This window comes from Narcine bancroftii, chromosome 2, assembly GCF_036971445.1.
Source record: "Narcine bancroftii isolate sNarBan1 chromosome 2, sNarBan1.hap1, whole genome shotgun sequence".
Taxonomy (NCBI): domain Eukaryota; kingdom Metazoa; phylum Chordata; class Chondrichthyes; order Torpediniformes; family Narcinidae; genus Narcine; species Narcine bancroftii.
In genome coordinates, this window is record NC_091470.1 from 54,337,679 (window position 1) to 54,356,506 (window position 18,828).

The 18,828-nt window shown below is 42.7% G+C and overlaps 1 protein-coding gene across 3 annotated transcripts in view; it reads right to left on the bottom strand.

The window, feature by feature from the left end:
* prkd1 (protein kinase D1) overlaps positions 1 to 18,828 on the bottom strand; it is a 265,779-nt gene that overhangs the window by 96,140 nt on the left and 150,811 nt on the right. For all 3 annotated transcript variants that reach the window (XR_011351249.1, XM_069916697.1, XM_069916698.1), the window contains exon 4: positions 3,850 to 4,010. Coding sequence is in view for 2 of the 3 variants with exons in the window: in XM_069916697.1 (XP_069772798.1) it covers positions 3,850 to 4,010 (161 nt within the window). In the remaining variant the exon portion in view is untranslated. The remainder of the gene's footprint in view (positions 1 to 3,849; positions 4,011 to 18,828) is intronic.

Genomic DNA, 18,828 nt, shown 5'->3' on the forward strand with positions numbered 1-18,828 from the left:
GAACTCCAAATTAGGCCGCACCAACGTCTTATACAATCTCAACATCACCTCCCAACTCCTATATTCCATGCAATGATTGATAAAGGCCAGCATACTAAAAGCCTTCTTCACCACCCTATTCACGTGAGTTTCTACCTTCAGGGAACGATGTACCGTTACTCCTAAATCTTTCTGCTCTTCTGTATTCCTCAATGCTCTCTCATTTACTACGTATGTCCTATTCTGATTCTTCTTACCAAAATGAAGCACCTCACACTTATCAGCATTAAATTCCATCTGCCATTTTTCAGCCCACTTTTCTAAGCAGCCGAAATCCCTCTGCAATCCTTGAAAACCTTCTTCATTATCCACTATTCCACCTATCTTAGTATCGTCTGCATATTTACTAATCCAATTCACCACCCCATCATCTAGATCATTAATGTATATAACGAACAACAATGGGCCCAATACAGATCCTTGAGGCACACCACTGATCACCGGCCTCCAACCTGACAGACAATTATCCACTACCACCATCTGGCCTCTCCCTTTCAGCCAATGTTTAATCCATTTGACTATCTTAAAATTTATACCTAAAGACTGCACCTTCCTAACTAACCTTCCATGTGGTACCTTATCGAAGGCCTTACTGAAGTCCATATAGACAACATCCACTGCGCTACCCTCATCCACATTCCTAGTCACCTCTTCAAAAAATTCAAGCAGATTGGTTAAACATGACCTTCCTCCCACAAATCCATGTTGAGTGCTCCTGATCAGACCCTGTCTATCCAGATGTTTATAAGTACTATCTCTAAGAATTTTCTCCATTAATTTACCTACCACAGACGTCAAACATACAGGCCGATAGTTGCCAGGCTTCCTCCTTGAACCCTTTTTAAATAACGGAACCACATGCGCAATGCGCCAATCCTCCGGCACTATCCCCATATCTAATGACATTTGGAAAATTACCGCCAGAGCCTCTGCTATTTCCTCCTTCACTTCTCTCAATGTCCTGGGAAAGATCCCGTCTGGTCCCGGAGACTTATCCACCTTTATATTCTTCAAAAGCCTTAAAACTACACCTTTTGTAATCTCTATATTCCCCATATTTACCCAATTTGCTTTTTTTATCTCACATCTCCCAATATCCTTCTCCTCAGTGAATACCGAAGAAAAGAAACTGTTCAATATCTCCCCCATTTCTCTAGGCTCCACACACAGTTTTCCGCTCTGATTTTCTAAGGGACCAATTTTGTCTCTAGCTTTCCTCTTACCATTAACATATTTGTAGAACTCTTTTGGATTAGTTTTCACCCTGCTTGCCATAGTTTTCTCGTACCTTCTTTTAGCTTTCCTAATTCCTCTCTTAAGATTCCTCTTACATTCAATGTATCTTTCAAACATCTCCTTAACTCCATGCTTCTTATATCTAATGTATGCCTCCCTTTTTCTTCGAACCAAGTTTCCAATATTCCTTGAAAACCACGGCTCTCTCAAACCTTTTGCCCCTCCTTTTAACCTAACAGGAACATAAAGCTTTTGCACTCTCAAAATCTGATCTTTAAAAGACTTCCATCTCTCTACTACATCCTGCCCATAAAACAAATTGTCCCAATGCACACCCTGCAAGTCCTTTCGCATCTCCTCAAATCTAGCTTTTCCCCAATCAAAAACCTCAATCCTTGGCCCTGATTTCTCTCTTTCCATAATGACATTGAAGCTGATGGCATTATGATCACTGGACCCGAAGTGCTCGCCAACACTAACCTCCGTCACTTGACCCATCCCATTTGCCAACAGTAGATCTAACACTGCTCCTTCTCTGGTCGGCACCTCTACATATTGTTGTAAAAAACTATCTTGCACACATTTCACAAACTCTAACCCATCCAGTCCTTTCATAGAATGTGTTTCCCAATTTATATGTGGAAAATTAAAATCTCCCATAATTACAACCCTGTGCTTATCACAAATATCTACTATCTCCCTACAGATTTGCTCCTCTAGGTCTCGGTCCCCTCCGGGTGGTCTATAATACACCCCTACAAGTGTAACCTCTCCTTTCCTACTCCTCAGTTCCACCCAAATAGCCTCCGTGGATGTGCCCTCTAATCTATCCTTCCTAGGCACCGCTGTAATATTTTCCCTGACAAGCAATGCAACCCCACCTCCTCTTGCCCCTCCGACTCTATCACACCTAAAACAACGAAACCCAGGGATATTCAGTTGGCAATCACATCCCTCCTGATTTTTTAAATCTTATTTTTGATGCCATCTCAATTGCTGAGCCCTCTCCAATTGTACTTCCTCTCCAAATGCAGCTCACCAATTAGTGAGGCAAACCCTCCACTTATTTCACCTTATTTCACCTTCCTCTCTAACCCATCTCCAATTGTACTTCCTCTCCAAATGCAGCTCACCAATTAGTGAGGCAAACCCTCCACTTATTTCACCTTCCTCTCTAACCCATCTACAATTTTGAAACCCAGGAACATTGAGCTGCCAGTCCCGTCCTCTTGGAGCCAAGTATCTGTAACGAGAGATGGTTTGGGAAATAATTCACATTTTTCAGGAATTTGTGATCCTGTAAAATCAGGGAGCCGTGTTGTGCAGTAAGGCCAGTTCAAGAGAGGTCCTTTGTCTTGAGGACTCTGAGTACAGGGTACTTTGATTGAATTTTTACATTTTGATTGAATTTTTACATTTTGATTCTGTTTTATGTTGTTTCCAGTTTAAGTTTATTGTCACATGTACCAAGGTGAAATAAGAAAGTTTGTTTTAGAAGTTGCACAGAACTATTGAGGAGACTCCTAAATATGTGGACCTTAAACCTTAAAATCTGCTGTGCTCAATGTGCAGGAGTGATGGCCAAATAAGTTGAACATAAAGAAGAAACATACAGTGTGATTTGGCTGGAAAGAATGCAGACAAGATTCACAAGAATGTTACTGGGACTGGTGAGATTGAATTATAGAGAGTATAATCGGCTATATTTTTCTTCCTGGTGTTGGAGTAGGAGGCTAGGGGTGGAAGGGGTGGGCTTATCGAAGTTTATTAAATCATGACCATCACAGGTAAGGTCAATGAAAACACATCCAAATACTGGAGAAACTCCGCAGGTCAAGGTGAAGATACATCACCCACGCTCCAGCCCAAAACATTGATGATGTATCTTCACTTTTTCTACCTAAAGGCACTGTTTGACCTGCTGAGTTTCTCTGACATTTGTATGTTTTTTCACTTAACCACAGTGTCAACAAAATCCTGTGTTTTACCACAGGTAAGGTAAATAGTCATTGGTTTTTTTTCCCCCCAGGGTAGAAGAACCTAAAATCAGATGACACAGATTTAAGGTGGAAATGGGTGATGGGTATATGGAAGTGGTAGAAGCAAGGATAAATGAACCATTCAAAAGACATTAGGCAGGTACTTGAGTTGGATAGTACACAGATGTGCTGGAGAAATTTAGCAGGTCATGCGGGCCATGTTTCGTGCCTGGACCCTTCTTCCAGAATGCAAAGATTCAAACAGACATCAAGGTTTCCAGGAATTTGGGCCAAATGCAGGCAAATGGCTCTAGCTTCTTTGGCATGGACAGGTTGGGTCTGTTTCCACAATGTAGATCTCAATGACTTTATGACAATATGTAATCATAGTTTCCAATTTATTAAATGTTAAAAATTATGTCACAGATTAAATCAACAGCTGTTGATTGTTCTACATTGGAGTTGATTGGTAGCCATCCTGTTAAAAATATGATTACAGCACAACATGGAGATTACTAAACACTCTACATCTTTGACCATTTTCAGCAAAAGTTGATAGTGTGCCAGATTTATAATGATGTGTAAGACAACCTACCAGTGCCATTTCATCTAGTGTGCTCGGTGATAGATCATTGGAGACGGACCGTGGAGTACTCAATCCCGTCAGTGAAACATTGGAAAGGCGCCTTTTACGTACACCACTGCAGTTGTTTGGGATTTTGAATGCACATCGCTTGTGATAGTTGAGACCACATCCTGTAAATGGTTAAATTCACAGATGCAATCAGCAATAGAATTAGACAAACCTTTTATATAAAATCTTCATTTTTGTATTCTCTAGAAAACAGATCCAGAATAAGTAAATCCTAATGTCCATAATTTAGGTCAGCAATTACCCTGCACAAAACATAGTCAAAATTCAGTAGTGAGAGCATGACCAGATTAGAGCACGAGATTCCAGTAGCAACTCAATGACAAACTGCACTTTAAAATTACAGTCCTCTAAAATAACAACTTCACTTCACCTCACACTTTCATCTACACTTCTCCATACAGTTTTAGGAGTAGATTGAACTTAACAACTTTGCCCAGATATGTGTAGTGGATTTCTCAGATGAAATTGGAAATGCATTCCCAGTTTCTGGGAGATTAAAACAACCCTATCACCAGAGGTGAATGTTACTTTGGAGCTTCATGAATGCCCAATCTCCTTCAGCAATGAGAGAAAGGTACAGGGAATGAACTAATCCCAGTGATGGAAGAAGTTAGTTGAAGTTCAAATTTAGATATACAGCATAGTAACAGGCCATTCGATCCTCAAGTCTGTGCTGCCCAAATACACCCAATTAACCTACAAACCCCAGTACATTTTGAAAGATGGGAGGAAACCGCAGCCCCCAGGAGAAACCCAGGCAGACACGGGAAGAACATACAAACTCCATGCAGACCGTACAGGATTCGAACAATAGTCCCAATTACTGATGCTGTTATAGCGTTGTACTAACCGCTACGCTAATCATTCTGCCCACTGAGGGTAATAACAAACAAGAAAGAGATTAAGCTAAAGAGAAATAAAAAGAAGATAGAAAGTGAGGAAGTAATGAAAACACAAGAGTTTGCACAATACTATAACAGTGGTAGCAGCCCAGGTTCGGATCTGATGTCAGGAGTCTGTATGTTTTCCCTGTGTCTGTGTGTATTTCCTCTGGGTGCTCTGGTTTCCTCCTGCCCTCCAAAAATGTACAAGTTTGTTTGGTTAATTGATGACATGAGTGTATTTGGGTAGCACGGGCTTGTGGGCTAGACAGACCCATTACCATGCTGTATCTCTAAATTTTTTTTAAAATGAAAGCAATATCAAGGAAAAGAAGAGAGCACTGTAATTCTCACATTTGGGAATTATTATCCTGGAGTTTGAGGTATTCCTGAATGGAAGTTAGTAGAAGTTCAAATTTAGATATACAGCATAGTAACAGGCCATTCGATCCTCAAGTCTGTGCTGCCCAAATACACCCAATTAACCTACAAACTAGAAGGGCCTAATGGCCTGTTTCCGTGCTGTAATTGTTATGTTATGTTAAATTATAAAGTGAGCAATGAGACAGATAATAAAACCAGATTCTCTAGTAGGAGAATTTGGAACAAATGTCATGGTGTCAAGGCATCCAGCACAGAGCAGGCCCTTCAGCTCATGTCGATCATTGATCACTCCTACATTAATCCATTTTGTTATTCCCCCTACATTCTCATGAACTTCCTTTAGATTACAGCCTCACATATACACTTATTTCATGCACTACATTTGGTCAGAAAGGCACTCATCGGAGCTCTCAATTATAAATATATTGTGACAGTGTGAGGCCAGCTCTGAAAGTGTGCAGAGACGGGAGTGGGATTGAAGGTAGTTATAAATATAGGAAGAGGCAAAAATTGACAAACACCATGAATTCAAAACTAGCTTTTGTCATTTTTGCTCCTTAATCAGCATTCTTGTCATTAGAATTTGTGCCCAGAGAACTACCATGTCACTGTTAACTTGTGCGAGTTTAAAAATGCTGCAAGTTTTCTGATCTCTTTTAAGGCAATCTATGTTTGTTCTTGAGTATCTTACACTGATATTCTTTCTCTTTCACTGATTACAGCTTCCTACAAGTTATCTAAGCATATTTGGAACACAAAAATAATGACATGGGTGGTTATTTTCCATTTACAGTTTGTGATAGTACAGATTCTATCACCAATGTGTATATGTACATATGTACAGATGATGGTATAGGATGACTGTGATTGGCTGAAAGTGTAGCCACACCTACTGGCAGGTCTTAAAGGATTGCTCCTAGCCAGACCAGGTCATTCTGGACTGGTCAACCTACTTGTGATATGCTCCAGTCTCTTAGTTAATAAAAGCCTTGGCTCGGATCAACAAGTCTTTCGACGCGCATTACACAGTTGGATCAGAAAAAATGCATGAGTTACACAAATCAGCAAATAAGTTATGTACAAGGATAAATTTCAGACTCACACTGCAGCAGTTACACTGAAATGAATGAGTCGATGACAAACAGAAATCGTGACAATGTGGGAAACTAATCTGACATTGGTTATCTGATCCATCGTCAGAGAAATTAAGACACTCAAAGACTGCACATTCCACTATCTTAGTCCTTCAATTATTATGTTGTGGGCATCACTACAAAGGTGCAATTTATTGTCCATTCCTAGTTGGCCTTGAGAAGGTGATGCTGAAGCAGACTGTTAAATTTTCCACTCATGATTATAATGCTATTCTCAATTTTTCGGGGTGAGAAGTTCAAGTATTTTGACTCTGAAACATCAAAATAAATAGGTATATGGGACAGACCACCTGTTGCTCGATTTTGCTCTATATTTCCCCTCACATTCTTCTACTGGGAGCTACATTCTGTGTGGTGCAGTGTAACACAGGTCCATCTTAATGCAGGCAGCCCTCACAGAATGGCTTCCATGGCTGTCAAAGTCTTGCTTCCCAAGAAAATAACAGACATAAGCGTAACTTCTTACCATATACTCTCCGGCCAACATCATCCATTCATTTGGCTGGGAGTAGTTCATTGGACCAGTTTACCTTGGCACAACTACAGGGCTGATTTCTGCCTGACAGCTGAGACCACACTGACCCCATGGACTCCATGAGGAATTTGCCAGGGCAGCCATGGTCTATTGTGACTGGACAAAAAGGCGAGACTGCCGGTATTGGTCACACGAAGCTGAGACTTGGACCTTACTAAGTGTACTTTTTTGTGTTGGATATCAATGTTCAATCATCAAAATTCACCCCTTGGAGTGTATGCCAAAAAATGTGAAGTTACTTGTTACTGAGTGGAAACTGATTAACCATGCATCAGACTGAAGGGATTTGCTATCTTAGGGTTTCTTTGCTCAAATTAAAAATTAGCTCACAATTATTCATTTTATTAAGTCACTTCAGAGTAAAACAAAAGAAATAGGAACAGGGTGAGGAGGATATCTGTCCCACCAAACCAGTTCTGCCATTCAATAAGATCACGGCTGATCTGGGCATGGACTCAACATTACCTACCCATCTTTTCTCCATCACCCTTAATTCCCCTGCTAAGTGAAAAATATATCCAATTCTGTTTTAAATACATTTAATGAGGCAACCTCAACTGCTTCTTTGGCAGAGAATTCCACAGATCCCTGTTCCCTGTGGAAAAGAAGTTCCTCCTCATCTTCCTCTTCCATCAACTCCCCCAAATCTCGACTAGGTCTAGTCTCACCTACTAATGCAAACCACTTTGTGTATCTTATTTACTCCTTTCAAATTCTATAGGTTTCTCCCTTTCATTCTTCTGAATTCCTGTGAGTATAGTCCTGGATGACTCAAGCTCTTCTCATAGGCTAACCCCTTCATTTCTGGAATCAACCTGGTGAACCTCCTCTGCACTGCCTCTAAAACCAGAATACATTTTCTCAAGTGAGGAGACCAGAACTGTATTCAATACACACGATACAGCTTCACTAGTACCACATACAGTTCCTGCAGAACCTCCCTGCTCTTGCTCAATCCCTCTAGCAATGAAGGCTAACATTCCATTTGCCTTCTTGATTACCTTTTGCACTTGCAAACCAACCTTTTGAGATTCATGCCCAAGCACTCCAAGTCCCTCTGCATGGCAGCCTGCTGCAAACATTGATCATTTAAGTAGTAATTTGATCTCTATTTTTCCTTCCAAAATGGATGATCTTGCATTTACTAACACTGTACTCCATCTACCAGACCCTTGCCCACTCACTTAACCTATCTGAATCTCTCTGAAGACTTTCTGTATCCTCTGCACAATTTTCTTTTCCACTCAGTTTAGTGTCATCAGAAAACTTGGATATCCTATACTCTGTCCCCTCTTCCAGAGGGTTAATGTATATTGTGAATAGTTACGGGCCAAGCACCAATGTCTGTAGCATTTCACTCACCACTGATCGCCAACCAGAGAAACACCCAAGCTCTGCCTTCTATTAGCTAACCAATCCTTTATCCATGGTAATGCATTACCCCAACTCTGTGCATCATTATCTTATGGATATCTCTTTGATGAGTGCCCACTGGAAATCCAAGAACAGAACATACATCTGTTCCCTTCAGGCCATTACACTGGTAATCTCCTCAAAGAACTCCAATGAATTTGTCAAACAAGGCTGCCCTTCCTGAATCCATGCTGCTTCTGCCTGATGGAAAAATTTCCATCCAGATGTCTCACTATTTCTTCCTTCATGATAGCTTCAAGTATTTTCAGATAGACATTAAGCTAACTGGTCTATAGTTGCCTTTTACCTGAGTAGCAGACTTCAACAGGGATTTTATCTGAAGGATGCACCTGACAATTGGAGTCAGGTGACTCAGGCAGTTGGATTTGAAAAGCTCAGATCAGCAGGAAGCTGATTGGGCAATAGAGATCAAGTGATCCAGGGAACTTGTGTTAAATGGCAGTCTGTTTTTTCTAGTCCTGCATCCTTTTTAATAGTGATGTGACATTCACCTGGGATGTGAATTTCACAGCATGGATTAAAGAAGGATATAGAATAATTTATGTCACACAATTGATTATTTCTTTAAATCTATCCCTGCTCATCTCCTCCCAATATTTATTTTACTCACAAACCCAATAACTTTTAAATTAAAGCTTATTATCATCTGATCGTACAAGTTCAACCCAATGGAACATCCGGTCCTTGATGCAAAAACAGCCAAACACACAACCAGACAAGAGCACACATACAGACAAGCGATATCATGCATATATAAAAATGAATAAATATTGTCTAATATACAGTAGTGTCTCGGAGGGTTAGTGTCAGCAGTTCATTCAGTTGTTCAGCATTCTCACTGCCTGCGGGAAGATGCTGTTCCTCCCTCCGCTGGTTCTGGGTCCTCATACTCCTGGATCTCTTTCCTGATGGGAGTAGCTGAAAGATGCTGTGTGCCAGGTGTTAAGGGGTCCTCAATGATTTTGCATCCCCTCTTCAGACAATGATTCTGGTAGATCATGTCAATGGTGGGGAGACAGACTCCACTCTTATGGTCATTTGGATTGACCTCAGAACCAATTCTCTACAGCAGCCACACCACACTCTGATGCAGCCAGGGAGGGCACTCTCAATAGAGCTTGTGAAGAAAGTTAATACGATGGTGGCTAGTAATCTTGCTCACCTCAGGAAATGCAGTCACTGTTGCGCCTTCCTGTCTTCAATAAAGAAAGGGACTCATTTTTATCACAAGTATATGTTTTGAAAACTAGTTCCAGTCTCTTGACATCCACTTCTAAACAAAGTGATGGTACTCCACCTGTTGGCATAGAAAGTTATTTCATGCTGCTGTGAGTACGCCTTACATTAACCTCACCTTTCCAGCTGTAAATATGCATTTGCATTCAAATTTCAGAGCCTTTTTGTAAAATTATTACTTTGAATTTAATGCAATAACCTTAAGGAAGGAATGCTTGTTATAAAGAATGAAGTAATTATATTTGGCATCAATATTGTTTTAAGGAAATATTTTGGAATAGAGAACCTGCACCATGGAGTAGAAATTCTCTTTCAGGCATTGCAGCTCCTGCTATGGTGCAATACTATTTGTTCCTGAACCATAATCATAATATTACCATGCAAAACTTATGACAATGTAGTAATGGAGCTCAGTAATAGGCTCATGAGACTACATAAGAGACTCAGGAATTGATATAAATCAAATTTTCCAACACTGCCTCCATATACCCTCAAGCAATGACTTCCAGATGAAAACAGCCTTTCTCAAGTTCCTTCCATACCTCCAAACTATGACCTTAGTCTTAAACTTTCTGATCAGAAGTATATCCACTGAAAGGAAAATGTTCTCACCTTCTGTCCTACTTATCACCTTCATAATATTGAATCAGATTCCTACTTCAAAGGAAAACATGCCCAACCTATCCAGTCTCTAACAAGTGATGCACTCCAGCCCAGGTAATCTCCCAGTAAATCTCATCTGAATGCTCTCCAGCATGTGGATGACGACAGCAAAGGTCTCAGCATCAATCCGTGCAGTACACCACTTAAAACACACTCAATTACAAAGCAGCCCTGTGGTGATATGTATGTATGACTGTATAGGGTAGCTGGCCCGCTCACTGATGACTCACTCCCTCGTAACTCCTCCCCTTGTGACCCAACCACAAAAGTCGACCCTCCCATCCTTCATTCAAGCACATAGATTCAGGCCAGCTACAATCTAAAGTGTATTAAAGCCTATCGTTTCTCACTCACTGACTTTGGAGTCATTGATAGAGCATATCAATTTAATGCATTTTAATTTCCACATAGGATGGACAAATTGCTGTGACCTGACAGGCCAGACATCGATCTACAGACGCCTGGAGCTGATGAACAGTATGAGCAGTGGATCGAGTACTTCACAAACTTTCTGGAAGTCGCCGTGGACATTGTGGACTCGGATGAGAAGAGGCTCAAGGCCCTGCGAGCGAGAGTTGGCCACTGAGCATACCACACGATCAGAAGCTGCACGACCTACCCAGTTGCAATGAGGGAAGTTCACAACCTCTATCAACCCCGGGTGAATGAAGTTTACTCATTACACCTTCTGGCCTCGAGGAAACACAGCCTGGTGAGTCCATAGACAAGTTCTTTTGAGCCCTGCATTACCTGGGGAGAGACTGCAGGGGCAATATCTTGACCCCGGTCCCTGCAGACCAGTGTGTGGAGGAGTTGATGTGGGATGCCTGTGTATCTGGGGTGAGGTCCAACTACATCCGTCAACAACTGTTTGAGGAGGACAGGCTGCCTCTGAAGAGAGCCCTCCAGTTTGCTAAGACCCTTGATTCAGCCCAATACAACGCTGAGTCAATCATTGCTAATAAATGCAGGCCACAGGCACCACTATTTTGGGATTCGGCGTCATAGACTGCTTCCATGTAAGGAGGCCCTGACCCTACCACCGCCACCACCATGATTGAGCACCCGAAATGCTACTTCTTGGCCAGCTGAAGCACCCCTGACGACTGCCCGGCAAAGGAGGCCACCTGCTCGGGATGTGGGAAAAGAGGACATTAGCAGTGAGTTTGTAAGTCCAAACCCACCTGATCGAGCAGTGCATGTGCGACCCGCGATTTTCTATCTTACCGGATGTCATTTCCACCTTCCTGGGTGAAGTCACTTCCGCCTTCTTCCTCATCCTCACCCAGTATGGTCGCATAATCAACATGGGGGTCACCATCTCATTAATCAGGTCCTCCCTCCAACAGTGACGACGATCGAGTTCTGGCATCTGTCAAATTGAACTAAGGCAGCCCTCACCCGCTCGCCCACTCGATGATGGAGATTGAGGTAAACGGGAAAAGAACTAACTGCCTGTTTGACAGTGGGAGCACAGAGAGCTTCATCCATCTGGACACTGTCAACAAACTCGCTCTCTCTGTGAGACCAACGAGCAATACGATCTCAATGACCACAAAGGTCAAATCCGCTGAGATCTGTGGGTATTGTATTGCATTTTTAATGGTGGGGGTGGGGGCGAACGTTATGATAACTTTCATTTACTTGTAATCCCACAGCTCTGCACGTTGATGCTTCTGGGCCTTGACTTCCAAAGCCAGTTCAGGAGTGTGACAATGGCGTTCAGAGGACCACAACCACCCATAATGGTGTACAACCCCCACCTTAAGGATGCCCACCCCCCACCAGCCAGCCCCCTCCTGTGGCCTCTCCACCCTTCACATACTTTCTCCATCGTTATTTGAGAACCTGACCCTGGACTGCAAGCCCATTGCGACAAAGAACAGGCATTATAAGCACTGAAGACAGGGCATTTATAAAGTCCGAGGTGCAGCGACACCTGATGGAGGGGGTCATAGCCCACAGTTGCAGCCCATAGAGACCCCAAGTCATGGTAGTCAGGGGCGGGAGTAAACCCTGTATGGTGATCGACTACAGCCAGACGATCAACTGCTTCACCCAGCTAGATGCTTACCTCCTCCCCCGGATTGGTGACATGCTCAATAAGATCGCCCAGTATAGGGTGTTCTCCCACATTGATCTGAAGTCATCGTACCACAAACTCCCCCTTCACCCAGGAGACCGCCAGTATACTGCATTCAAAACAGATGGCAGGCTCTTCCACTTCCTCCGGGTACCCTTTGGAGTCACTAATGGTGTCTCCATGTCCAAAGAGAAATGGATCAGATAGTAGACAAACACAAACTGATGGGCACGTTCCCCTACCTAGACAATGTCATTATCTGCGACTATGACCAGTAGGACCACAACACGAATCTTGTGAAATTCCTCCACACCGCTAAATCCCTCCATTTTACCTACGATAAGAACTTGCCTGGCCCTTCTCGGATGCGTCGTGGCACATGGTGTCATTGCCCCTGATCCCTCATGCATCCTTTCATGGAGCACCCAATCCCGCACAACCTCATGGCGCTAGATTATTTTCCTACTACGCCCAATGGATGCCCAACTGTGCCAATAAAGATCCACAACCTTCCCCTTATCGGCAGAAGCCTGGGCTGCATTCACCAAAATCAAGGAAGTCATCGCCAAACCCATGATGCATGCCGTGGATGAATCCACCCCATTCCAAATGGAAAGCAATGCCTCTGACTTTGCGCTGGCCACTACTCTCAACCAGGTGGGGAGGCCAGTGACTTTTTTTTCCAGCACCCTCCATGGCCCTGAGGCACAGCACTCCTCTATCAAGAAGGAGACACAGGCCATCGTTGAGGCTGTATGCCACAGGCATAATTACCTAGCCAGAAAAAGATTTACCCTGCTATTGGGCCAATGAGCCGTGACCTTTATGGTCAACACCAAGTTGCGGGATAAAATCAAGAATGACAAAATCCTGAGGTGGAGAATTGAAATGACATCCTATACCAGCCAGGCAAGCTCAATGATCCTGCCCAGATGCCCTATCCCAGGGGACGTGCGCTAGGGCATATCTCGGCCACCTCCAGTCCCTCCACAATGACATTTGCCACCCTGGAGTTACGAGACTGTTCAACTTCATAAAAGCTCAGAACCTCCTCGGACTTTATCCATCAAGGATATCAAGTCTCTGATCAAACACTCTCATGTCTGGACAGAATGTAAACCGCAGTTCTTCTAGCCCGACAAGTCGCACATCATCAAAGCCAGGCACCACTTTGAACAACTCAGTATCGATTTCAAGGGGCCCCTGCCCTCATCCAACAGGAATGTCTATTTCCTCAACGTCAACTACGAGTACTCTAGGTTCCCTTTTGCCATCCCCTGTCCCATACCCGACCTCAGCCACTGTCATCAAGGCAGTCTGCAGCATATTCACCCTCTTTGGGAACCAAAACTATATCCACAGTGATCGGGCGTCCTCTTTCATGAGCAACGAGCTGTGGCAGTACCTGTTGGCTAGAGGCATAGCTAGTAGTACCACAAGTTACAACCCCAGGGGGAATGGGCAGGTAGAGAGAGAAAACACCACTGTTTGGAAGGCAGTCTTCCTTGCCCTTGTTAAAAGGCCTGGCCCTGTCCAATTGGCAGGAAATTCTGCCAGAAGCACTCTGTGTCACCCGATCCCTCCTATGCACCACTACAGAGACTGCTCTCCCTCCCCAGCCTCAGGACACACGGCTGGCAATGGAACTGACCAGTACACCTCTGGCAGAACTGCGCAGGTCATAGAGGCAGAGGAGACTACCTGACCGGCTGAGCATCTAGAATTTTAACCTGACAGGGTTTTGTTTTAAAAAAGAGGGTCAATATGGTGATATGTATGTATGACCGTGTAGGGTAGCTGGTCCGCCCACTGATGACTTGTTCCCTAGCAACTCCTCCCCTTGTGACCCAGCCATAAAGGTTGACCCCTGTCCTTCATTCAAGCACATGGAATCAGGCCAGCTACAATCTAAAGTGTATTAAAGCCTATAGCTTCTCACTCACTGACTTGGAGTCATTGATGGAGCGTATCACCAATTTATAATTCAACTTGTAAAATTCCCCTGGACCCAATGCACCTGTATTTCTCAACACTTTACACTCCTTTGCACCATCATCCCTAACTGCTGCCTTAGCCTCATGGCAACTCAAGCACCACCCAATCACAGATATTCTCTTTGTCTTGTCATTTGCCCACTTTCTTCAACTGAAAAGTAGCTAGTTTTTCCTCTCTTTCTCAGTTCTGACATAGCATCTTCATCCTGGAACATTAACTTGGTTTCTTTCCACAGATGAGACTAGACCCAAGTGTTTCCCACTTGTTTTGTTTAAATTTCAATCAAAATTTGATTCCTGAGCCTTGAATAAGTATTGCAGTTCCATGTAACCACGTTGTTCCTAAATCTGTTACTAATCCCTTTTAAATACTTACCTCACTCGCTATGATATTATGTTCACATTCCAAATTTGACAAACGTTACTCAAGGTCGAAGGGTGAGGATTTGAATCAGCAATACAATTAAGCACAGTTTACTAAAGCTGAAGAGCAGTGCTGTTCTCTTCTCTGTGGCACAAACACATGTTCTCTGCCTTAGAGAATCATTTAATATAAAGTGCTTGAATGTAGCATTTAAAATCTATCATCTACCTTGAAGAAAATAATTTTGAAACTCCATCACAATCTATTAGCAGAGAATGAATAGTGGCATTGTGTCCATTAGATATAATTAGATGTTATCCCAGGAAAATGTACATACTGTTCATGTTTAAACAGCAGAATATAATTTCAATCAAGTCACAGCATGACAAAAGATGAAGCCTTACCCCATGCTTTTGGGAAAGGCTAAGGCCTTTGTATATAAAAAAATTAACAAAGGTGTCCAAAGACATGGATGACAGATGAATGGATGAATGTAATCATTTCATTGTGAATTATATCACTGTCAATAACGTTTTTCGACTTAAAATTTTTCTACATTTCAATTATTGAGGAAAAATAGCAGTAAATTTTCCAAAATGTACTGAGAAAATCAATGATTTAGATATCCAAGTATGACATTAATAATAGCACAAAATAGTCAGTAAGAAACAGAATCATAATTTGTCATGAACATCAGAAAATTTGTTGTTTTGTGGCAACATTACTACAAGTGTAAATATTGCTGTAAATTACATGAAAAAATCTTTAGTGCATCAAGAGGAGGTGAGGTCATTGTCCATTCAGTGATCTGATGGGGAAGGGGAAAGAAGCTGTTTCTGGACTGTTGGGTTTCATTTTCAGGATCCTGTACCTTCTTCCTGATGGTAGCAGTGTAAAGAGAACATGGCCTGGGTGGTGGGGGTCCTTGAGGATAGAGGCTCTTTTCTTTAGACACTGCATCTTGTAGATGTCCTCGATAGAGTGAAGGCTGATCCTCATGATGGCACTGGCCGAGTTCACTATTCTCTCTAGTCTTCTCCTGTCCTTGCACTGGCCCCTCCATACCAGACAGTGATGCAACCAGTCAGAATGCTTTCCACAGTGCCCTGTAGAAATTTGCAAGTCTTTTGTGACATACCAAATCTCCTCAAACTCCTAAGTATAGCGCCTGGCGAGCCTTCTTCGTGATTGCATCGACATCTTCAGAGATGTTGACATCCAGCAATTTGAAGTACTTAACCTTTGCCACTGCTGCCCACTCCTCAAGGATTGATTCCTGTTCTCCTGATTTCCCCCTCCTGAAGAATGCAATCAGTTCCTTAATTTTGCTCATGTTGAGTAGAACGTTGTTGTTATGACACCACTCAGTTAATTGATCTATCTCCTTACTGTACGCTTCTTCAGTGCCATCTGTGATTGTGCCCAATGACTGTGATGTCATTGGCAAATTTGTAGATGGCATTTGAGTTATGCCTAGCCACATGGTCAAGAGTATAGATTGAGAAGAGAAGTGAGCTAAGCACGCATCCTTGAGGTGCACCTATATTGACTGTCAGTTAGGAGGAGACATTGTTTCAGATTTGTACTGACTATGATCTTCCTATGAGGAAGTCAAGGATCCAGTTGCAGAGGGCGATGTTTTGCAGCTTGTTGATCAGTACTGAGGGGATGATGGTGTTGAAAGCAGAGCTCCAATCGATGAAAAGTAGTCTGATGAACAAGTTGCTGTAATCTAGGTGATGCATGGCTGACGGGTGAGCCAGTGAGATTGCATGTGCTGTGGAGTGATTGTGACAGTAGGTGAATTGCAATTAAACCATATAACCACTTACAGCACAGAACAGGCCAGTTCGGCCCTACTAGTCCATGCCGTAGCAAAACCCCACCCTCCTAGTCCCACTGACCAGCACCCGGTCCATACCCCTCTAGTCCCCTCCTATCCATGTAACGATCCAGTCTTTCCTTAAATGTAACCAATGATCCCGTCTCGACCACGTCTGCCGGAAGCTCATTCCACATCCCCACCACCCTCTGCGTAAAGAAATTTCCCCTCATGTTCCCCTTATAATTTTCCCCCTTCAATCTTAAACCATGTCCTCTAGTTTGAATCTCCCCCTTTCTTAATTGAAAAAGCCTATCCACATTTACTCTGTCTGTCCCTTTTAAAATCTTAAACACCTCTATCAAGTCCCCTCTCAATCTTCTACGCTCCAGAGAAAAAAGCCCCAGTCTGCACAACCTTTCCCTGTAACTCAGTCCCTGAAATCCTGTCAACATTCTCGTGAACCTTCTCTGCACTCTCTCTATTTTGTTTATATCTTTCCTATAATTTGGTGACCAAACCTGTACACAGTACTCCAAATTTGGCCTCACCAATGCCTTGTATAATTTCATCATAACCTCCCTACTCTTGAATTCAATACTCCGATTTATGAAGGCCAACATTCCAAATGCCTTCTTCACCACACCATCTACCTGAGTATCAGCCTTGAGGGTACTATTTACCATCACTCCTAAATCCCTTTGTTGCTCCAGATCTTTACTTAGGTACTGTTACAAGCCCAGAGGACCCCAAAACCCAGCAGCAATAGATATTCAACAAGACAAATGTTTACTTAAACAAAAGTTGCTTTTAATTATCTTTAAAAATGAAAACAGAATCACACTTTAACTCATCACTATTGACTTAACTAACCTAACTTAACCCCCTTCTAATTCTAAGTGCACGTGTATGTAATGTGTATATAAGTTCAGAAAAGTTCTTTGGTTCACATTCCAATCTCACCTCTCATTCCTCCAAATTCACTGGTTGCAGGCAATTCTTATACTGTGCACAGAATTTAACATTTATAAAGTTCACCAGGCTTTGGTGCTGGAAAGGTAAATGGTTACCACTCAGGAAGGTTCTTGTTGGTTTTCAGAGAGAGATTTGTTGTTTGCTGATTCCTTTTCAATCAGCCACTTCAGTGTCTTGCCGAAGAAACTTGCCCCCTCCAGGTTCTCCAGATGATAACCTCTTTCTTTCAGGTCACCACAGAATTCATTTTTGTTTTTCTTATTTCAAATGAAACATTAGACAGCCAGTCCTCTCCTCTTGTATGAACCACAACGGATTTGACCAGGCTGAACTGTATTCACCACCTGTCTTCCAAATGGGGTTTTCCACAAGCTTGCCAGCTCATCCTGTTCCAATCCCAGCTGCTGCTGCTGACTGTAAAATTGTACAACTGAAATTTCTCTCTCTGAGAGAAAGCCTGTTTGACTCTCCCTGCTTGCAAAACCACATGACCCTCCTAGAACAGCATGTTCCACTCCAGGCAATCTGCAGCTCCGACAAGTACTTTCATCTATTGGCTTTTGTAAACAACAATCCATTAGTGAAGTCTCTTGGGCACTCTCCAAAGCTTTTGCAAAGGCTGTTGGAGCCATCCTGTCTAGCATGAGCAGAGCTCCAGTATTTTAAATAAGATCTGTTTTAAAGTGTTTGTATGTGACCTACTCTAAAAAACCTGCCCCAATTTATCTCCCAAAAACATATCTATATACAATACAAACAAATCTGTCACAGTACGAATTAATTCTGGCCTTGACCAATCTCTCAAAGCATTTCATCAAAGGACGTGTGAGTGCGACTGGGTAATTGTCATTGTAGCAACTCACTCTGCTCTTTTTGAAGCAGATGGGAACTTTTGACTGAAGCAATGAGAAATTGAAAATGTCCCTGAACAATCCAGCTAGTTGGTTGGTACAGTTATTTAGTAGCCTGCCAAGTATGCCATCAGGGCCTAATGCCTTATGATAGTTCACCCTCTTGAAGGATATTCTGATGTTAGTCCCAAAGACAGATATCAAAGGATCGTCAGCTTCTGCAGGGGTTCTCATTGGTTCTGTTGAGTTCTCCTGTTCACTCGTCAGGTATTGAAGCATCACTGCCATTTATGGTGTTTGACCTTGCCTCATAGAATGCCTTCGTGTACAATCCCTGCCATAGCTGGCAAGTATCTGAAGTTGTCAGCCAGCAAAGAGAAAAGCATTTATTACAATGTTATCAGCCTTGATATAGACACAGAACATGTGACCTGGTGTCATGACATCTAAAGTGCTAACGACCTCATGATGTGGCCAGGGCTTCTCAGTAGACCTACGGGTGCTGCTGAGTCACTATATCTCGTGGCTGTAGTGGCTAGTTGC